At 49.4% G+C, this 7,770-nt stretch overlaps 1 protein-coding gene across 2 annotated transcripts; it reads right to left on the reverse strand.

Annotated features, from left to right (window-relative positions):
- Positions 1 to 292: 292 nt before the first annotated feature.
- TAL1 (TAL bHLH transcription factor 1, erythroid differentiation factor) lies at positions 293 to 7,563 on the reverse strand. 2 transcript variants are annotated; one of them, XR_002770980.1, is made up of 3 exons: positions 7,472 to 7,563; positions 3,202 to 3,872; positions 293 to 2,906 (listed from the first exon to the last, which is right to left on the reverse strand). XR_002770980.1 is itself a non-coding variant. In XM_003801441.3 (2 exons), exons 1-2 carry the CDS (start codon positions 7,533 to 7,535, stop codon positions 3,418 to 3,420), a joined length of 519 nt encoding a protein of 172 aa, XP_003801489.2. In that variant the 5' UTR covers positions 7,536 to 7,563; the 3' UTR covers positions 293 to 3,417. The 2 variants fall into 2 exon arrangements, 1 of the variants encoding a protein (XP_003801489.2); XM_003801441.3 differs by having other exon boundaries at positions 293 to 3,872.
- Between the last annotated feature and the right edge of the window lie 207 nt (positions 7,564 to 7,770).

Raw genomic sequence — 7,770 nt, forward strand, 5'->3', positions numbered from 1 at the left:
GGAGCCGATCCCAACAGGAAAAGGGATACCCACCAGGGCTGCCTCGAGCTAAAACCATGGGTACTCGCTGCTTAGAAGAGAGGCCCCCTCTGTGAGGCCTGGCAGAGGGAAAGAAATGGAAACTCTGTGGGGGAAACTTCTCTCCCTCCCCGGCCCACAGACTAAGACATAGCTGAGTCCCTGGGGCTCCCCCACTTCAGGGCAGACAGGTTCTTGCCATGCCTTTCCTTTTAATGTCCCAAGTCTTAGGTCTAGGATACAAAATGCAAGCACAGAGACCAGGCCCCTTTGTAAAACTTTTATTTAGAAATCTTCCCGATATAGCCTTATATATATACACACATCACCACCACATGGGGTTTTTTTGTTTGTTTTTTGTTTTTTTTTTTGCTAAAGAGTCACACACCCACAGTGTTGGCCTCTGGGCTATACAAAGGTCAAGGTACCTTGAGCGGTTACTCCTCTTCTGCAGAAAAATGCAGAGACCAACGAAACTTGTCACATACAGTACAACATTGACGGAAAGTGCTGGGCCTGCCCATAGAAATAATGAGCTATGTACATGGGCAGGGGGCAAGCCTTCGGCAGAGGCTTGGCAGAGGGTCACGTACCATTGACATCACAAGTACGGCTAGACCCACTCCCAAAAGGCCGAAGAGTTGACTATAGATTCTGTGCCCTTTGCTTTAATTTTGGAAAAGAATAAAGGTTGTACCATCTTGTCATTTAACACTAAAGATAAAAAGAATACGAATTTTTCTTAAAAGATGTGATTCCTTCCAGTTGTTACATTCATCTTAGTTCTTCTCCTAAATGTTGTTTTTTTTCACCTTTGCATTTTTTCCCTTTTGTACAGATACCATTCTTGGAATGTTGCATTTCTTCATGAGGAAGGAGGCAGAGGAAAGAGAAGGAAGAGGGGTATGTGTAGAGCATGAAAATAACAATTTGGGGTCTCCTTTAATTCTTACAAAGACTTAGAAGTCCTGCCCTTCCCTATTCAAGTCTGTTAGGGGTAGCTGATTACATTCTACACATTCTGCTCATGCTCCCACCTCTTCCATTCTCATTCTTGTCCCCCTTTGCTTTGGAATGAGATAATTAATTTCTGTCTGGATGACAATCTGGAGAAATGAGGACATTTCAGATAATTCAGGCAAAAGTAGTTTATAATCTAAATTGCCCAAATGCTGTGCAATGCAGCAGACTGGCCCACTGCCTTAGTCCTGGACTGGGATCAAGAAAACCCACTACAGGATTGATATTGAGGTGAACAGAGCTTTTTATGTCTCAAAATAATTCTACTTTCATGAGCCCATGCAGTCCACCCCACAGCATGAGACACAGGCCAAGCCAGGGTACTTATGTGACACTGACACTGGGAGAGATGCCTTATCCCAGTCATACAGCAAATCTGAAACAGCAAACTGGAAACTTGAGTTTCTGAAGGAACAGAAGGTGATCCACCTTATAAAGCCATCCACCCCTCCACAGTGGCCACTTTTCATTCCCAAGCTGAACTGATCCAAAGGGAAACAAACACAGCCTTAGAGCCTAGAACAGCTGCTCCATCTTTAGATGCTCACAGGATCATCCAAGCTTTGGGAAGGAACTCACCCTGGTATTCACCAACACAATCTGGGGCATCGGAGATGGGATGGAGTGTCAAGAATGCCTCAGGGTTAACCATCCTGCCCCTGTGCCCAAGAACTGGCCCTGACAACTTAAAAGGAAGTGGGGGCAGAGTTCATTCTCTATCTACATATGGCTGAACTCAAGACCCCATCACCATGAGGGGTTGTGCCGAAACTCAGCTTTGAGAGGGGCTTCCAGGACAGACACTGTGAAGAGTTGCTACATGGGAGGACAGAGCCGTAAGGTATCTCTCTGACGTCAAAGGCAGGGCCTGGTGGGAGAGGGCTGGGATGACTTAGGGCACAATGACAGACACATAGGACTTCTGTGCAGTTTGTCCCATGGGCTTGGAATGTAGGTCACAGACAAGCCTAGCCTTCAGAAAACCACCATCCCACCATCTGTATTGACAACAGGAAATAAATCAGGGAGCAATGGTTCACTTTACAAAAGGATTCTTCACTTTACAAAAGAACTTGCGGTAGTTACTTCTTCAAAAGACGAAGGATAAGGATTTGATTTACAAAACTTTCATGTACAACTTTTGGAGGGGGGCACTCCTACTGCATTAAACCGAACTCCCACACACACCCTTGAAAACTGAAAGCTGCATAATCAAGGGGTGTTTAAGGTTCTGCTCAGTGAATGTGCCTATGTCTGGGTCTTGACCAAGGCCTGGTCTCTGATTGGATCTCCTTTGCCCTGGAAGTGGGGCTGGACCCTGGGGTCATACTGAAACCTAAAGATTCTACCAATAACTTCTGTCAAGCAAAAATCCCAAATGCAAAGAACTCACAGGACAGTTTGTGCTCAATTCTGAACAGAGACCAGACCATTAGCAAACAGATGTCCTGCACCAGGGAAATCCTTGTGAGCAGCCAGGAGAATTCACAGACAGGGCTGCACACCCACAATCAGCACCAATACGCACCCACCACTATGAATAGTAATGTAGATAGCAGGTGAAACGCACATGCCCAAAATAGCTCCCACTAATGTCACTCTAATACCATTCTTTCTTTCTCTGCCTTCACACAAAACTCAACCGGGCACACTCAAGAATGCAGACTTGGTCCCCACAGCCACAGATTAGGAAGGCAAGTCTCAATGGGGAGAAAGCAGAGCTTTGGTCCCCAGGGCAAGAAGTAAGGGCTACTGGGTTTTCTGACCCTCTGGCCCAGCTAGTTGAGAGCAGGCTGTCCACTGGCCATCTTCTTCAACCAGGCCCTGAAGAAGGCACCTCGAGGCTTGTGACTGCAGCAGCTGGCAAGCTGGATGGATCAACATAGGCCTGGGTGAAGATGGGGCTCAAGAAATGGACAGCTATTGGGTACCTATGTGTTTGGATAGGAGTGGCTAAAGAGCCACCCGAGCCAGCTTGGGGGGGATCAAAGGCAAGGCAGAGGCTGTTGGATGCCTCAGGTGAGAGCTGACAACCCCAGGTCTCAGCAAATACAGGGCTCCCAGACTTCAGGCCAAAAGCAGTGATTCTTGAGCCTCATAGTTGAGAAGTTTTAGGAATTAGGGGGAGGGGAAGACCGTGCCGTCTTCATAAAAAGTACCTACCACTTTGCTCCATTTTTCTGTTCTCCCACTGAGACAGGAAACAAAGCCAGCCCCAAGGTCAGTAAAGGCTTCCCGAAAGTTCAGACATCAAGGAAAGTTCACCAAATCCATTGCCCTGCTTCAGAGCTGCCCAATTCTTATCCCACCTGCCCTGCAGCCCACTATCCCAGGGACCTAACGGCACCCTCCTGCATGATATGGGGTGGCCCAGACCCATCACCGCGGGCCAGCTCCATCAGTGGCAGGCAGCATGGCCGGATGGAGGCTGCGGGCTGTGTGCTTGGGTGCCGGCTCCTCTGTGTAGCTGTCCGGGCTGGCTGCCCCATCCAGGGAGCTGCCACAGCTGGAGTTGGGGGATAGCACGTCCTGTAGGAGGTCATCTGGGGGTGCGCCACCCCCTCCCCCACCTCCACCCCCGCCAGCCCCCACCACAGGGTCCTTGCCAGGCTTGGCCCTCTGGGTGCCCTCTTCCTCCTGGTCATTCAGCAGCTTGGCCAGGAAGTTGATGTACTTCATGGCCAGGCGGAGGATCTCATTCTTGCTGAGCTTCTTGTCTGGGGGGTGAGTGGGGATCAGCTTACGGAGCTCAGCAAATGCCCCATTCACATTCTGCTGCCGCCACCGCTCCCGGCTGTTGGTAAAGATACGCCGCACGACTTTGGTGTGGGGACCTAGAGGTTGGGAGAACAAGGGTTAGCAAAATGGGCTAGAGCTCCCCAAAGGAATCTCCATCCATCAGGAAATCTGGAATCCTAGAATGCCTTCTTTACTTTTACTTAGCAAACATCCGCCCTTTAAAATCAAGTTCCTATGTTTCATCCTCTCTGAGAACTTCCCTCAACCCCTGCAGATAAATCTAACCAACCACCACAGTCCTACAATCCCTTGATCTCCGTCACTCTTATTACTTATGTTTCTGGGCTTGTCTCTCTCTCTAGGCTGTGAGATATTTGAGGACAGGGACCATGTGTCATTCATTCTTTCCTTCCTTAACCTATTCACTTATGCCAAGATGCCTATTTATAGCATTATTTAGGAAGACAGTTTCTAGAGCCAGACTTTCTGGGTTCAGTTCCTGACCATTTGACCATTCCTGACCAGTGACTCTGGGAAAGTTACATAAATACTCTGGAAGTGCCTTAGTTTCATCAAAAAAGGGCTGGGGAAGCCCTTTCTGAGGAAGTGGGATTTATAAGGCAAAAGCTCAAGGTTTCAGAAGAGCCAGCTAAGCCCTGGAAGGGGAGAGGAAGAACAGTATCCAAGCAGAGAGAATGGCACATGCACAGGCCCGAAGTGGAAGCCAGTCTGGCTGGAGTAGAGCCTGCAAGATCAGAGTTGGCAGGTCAGATTCCACAGGGCTTTGCAGAAGTTCTGGGGATTTTATCCTAAGGGTGATGGAAAGTACAGAACAGGGGCTTAGTTAATGTCTGCTACTAAGGGGAATGGAGGAGAGACCAAAGACTGAGCAGAAAGACTCTCACCTCCAGGACAGGAGTGAAGAGACAGCCATGCACAGCCATGGCCTGTGGCTCTAGGCAGGCTTCCAAGGGTTGCCTCATTCTCCCCATGTCTACATAGCACTGATTATAGCTTGGCCCAATAGTCATTAGCATTCCATGTATGAAAACTTACACCAGCACACATGTATCAAGCTCCTATGATGTGCAAAGTGCTATGTTAAGTGTTTGAGCCTGACTTAGGATTCCCAAAGCTAAGGGAAGATAGAGGAGGGCCCTGCCAGTGCTCCTGACAGCTTCCCTAACACACTCAGCCAAGCTCATACTGTCCTCAGGAAGTTCTGAGCATGAAGGAATTCCGGTCCTGGATATCTATCTGCCCTCTTCCAATAACACCTAGAACCAGACCTCAGAATGTAGAGGTCTGGGTGGGGGAGAGGGAAAAGGAGGCACTAAGACCTCGCCTAAATCTCACTGCTCATTTTACATCTAAGGAGACTGAGATTATAGGATGAAGGCAGACCTTGCCTCAGTGGTCATTCTGCGACCCAACATATTTATGCCTCTACTTCCTACTTGATCATCTTTCTCTCTCCCACATGCACAGGCACACGCATACAAACATGCACGTGTGCCCATACACATCCCATATGTCCCCAGGCAGGATCACTCATCCCCTGCTCCCAGTGCCTCTAAAGCTGTCCAACCCCAGCAGATTCCAATTCAGCAGCCTTTTTGTCAAAGGCCAAACCCAGGCTGGGAAAAACACAGCACACCTGCTGGACAGTCTGGCCCTGCTTTCCCCAGAGGAAATAATTTGCTGTTCTTGGGCCTCCAGGCCAGAGGGAGGGAATCCCTCAGCTATGACATAGGGACCCACCAGTCTCTGCACCCTGGCTAATGCTGGTGATGTTGAGGGAGCACCTACTTGGGGAGGGGGACACTATGATTGCTGTCACAGAAAGAGAGGTAGGCAAGGGTGGTCAACTTATTCCAAAGCTTAAGATGAGTGCTGTGAGAATGGTAGAGTCAGCTGTGTGACCTCAAGCAAGCTGCTTAACCTTTCTGAGCTTTGATTACATCATCCGTGAAATGCAAGCCCCCTTGGGCTTGGGGTGAGAATTGATAAAACTTGATCACACAAAGTCTCATGGCAAAAGGTAGGTGTCTAATAAATGGTACCAATAATTGTACTCACCTGCCCCTCCATCCCTACCCTCTGAACCATTGCCAGAGGATTGTCAGCAATGTGCTGGGTACTAGGAGTACCATCATGGAAATGGAGACAAAATCTCCACGTTAAGGTGGTCTCAGTCTCTGGTGGAGAGGGGCTAACTACCTCTGAAAATCTCATTGTTTTTTTATCAACAATCTGGGAGAAAGCTATTTTCTCCCCATTTATTGAGGCCCAGAAAAAATTCAGCAACAGAAATCACATCAAGTCCTGGCTCTAGATCTTGCATTAGTTTCTCTTCCATCGACTTTTTTGGGTTCAATTTGTACTCCAAAGTCCCATGGACATATCCTGCACCCCCACACCCTCCTTTTCACTTATATTTTCTGCCTTTTCCTCTCTGGCTGCTTCCCAGAAAACTCCCCCTTCTTTGTACCTGCCTCTTTCCTAAGTCTGTCAATCATTCCAGCATCCTCTGCCTCTCTGGCCCAGCCCTGAGTAGGTGCTCAGTAAATATTGGTAACTTTTATGGATGATGGCTTCGCTGCAAACATCTGCCACCTGTGCCCACCTCCTTTGCCTATTGCAGAAAATGCCTGTTCCTGGGGAACTCTAGGGCTGGTCCCACGTCCCATTTGGTTCACCCACCTGCCCTAGACTGGAGAACCCCTGTCTGATCTAGCAGCACTACACCCCCAGCACCCTTCTCTCTCAGCTCTACATGCCTGTGCCCCAGGATGGCTGAGTCTTTTGAGGTCTCTTCTGTTGTCTGACTGTAGCCTCCTCCTCTCCAGAACACCAAAGAGGGTTCAGTCCAGCTCCAGAAGCTTCAGCTCCATACACACATCCCTTTTGCCAGCTATAAGCACAAATCCCAGCCAGGCTCTAAACCTCAGGTCCCCTTCCTACAGGAGCCCCAGGCTGCCTCCAGGCAGAAGTCCAGGGAGCACCACTCCTAGGGCCACTTTCCTTAAAGTCTCTCAGCTCTAATGAGCCCGCTCTGCTGCCTCTGGCGGTGGGACCCATCTACTACATCAGGTTACCCTGGAAAGTGGGTGAGGGTCCTCCAAGTCTCCACTCATCCAACCGCTCCCTGCAAGCTTAAGGCCAAAGACTATTCCAGCAGCTCACAGTAGCAGTGCTGAGGCCCTTGTGGGGGAATCCAGGGAACAGGGTAGAATCTAGGGTATCAGGAAGAGAACTCCGGTCTCAGCTCAAAATGCACCCCGAAATGCAAGGAAGCCCTTCAGTGTAGGGACCTGGGACTAAACCCTTGAAAATGCAATTCCAGGCAGAAAGGGAATCCCTGAGGGTCAGTGCCTAGAGGAATCCTTGCCAAAATGCAGAAATAAAACTTAGAATGGGCATGGGGATGAACTCTAAAGGTGTGGGCTAAGCACCACTATGACCCTTTCCCACGTCCCCTCTTCCTAGGTCTGTGAGTGTGGCCCTCCCCAACCTACCATGACTTTACCTAGTCCCAGCTCAGTTGCAGGGTGAAGGTTTTCAGCAGTTTGGGGGCCCAAGGTGACCTGCCCATCTTTGTAAGACACCTACAGAGTAGTCCCCAGTGCTCCCTCCGTGCAGGGCTCTAACCAGCATGAGGGGCAGATAAAAAGGTGGGAGGAGGCAGACTCACCATCAGTAATCTCCATCTCGTAGGGAGAGGGTCTTCTCTTCACTCGGTTGTTGGTGGCGAACATAGGAAAGGCATCAGGCTCCCCAAAGAACCCACTGGGGGAGGGAACAGGCAGCATGATCATATATTGGGTGAAGAGAGAAAGAGGCTCCTTAGGGATCTTCCTTACATATCTTGAGGCCCCCATCTTCACCCCTGAGGACAACCCTGTGCTATTCACATTTGAACTGGGGATAGATGGAGCATCACACACACACATACACACACACACACCACAGAAACACTCTCCTCCCCTGGAA

This window comes from Otolemur garnettii, unplaced genomic scaffold (genome assembly GCF_000181295.1).
Source record: "Otolemur garnettii isolate 467f Iridium unplaced genomic scaffold, OtoGar3 scaffold00210, whole genome shotgun sequence".
NCBI classification, from domain to species: Eukaryota; Metazoa; Chordata; class Mammalia; order Primates; family Galagidae; genus Otolemur; species Otolemur garnettii.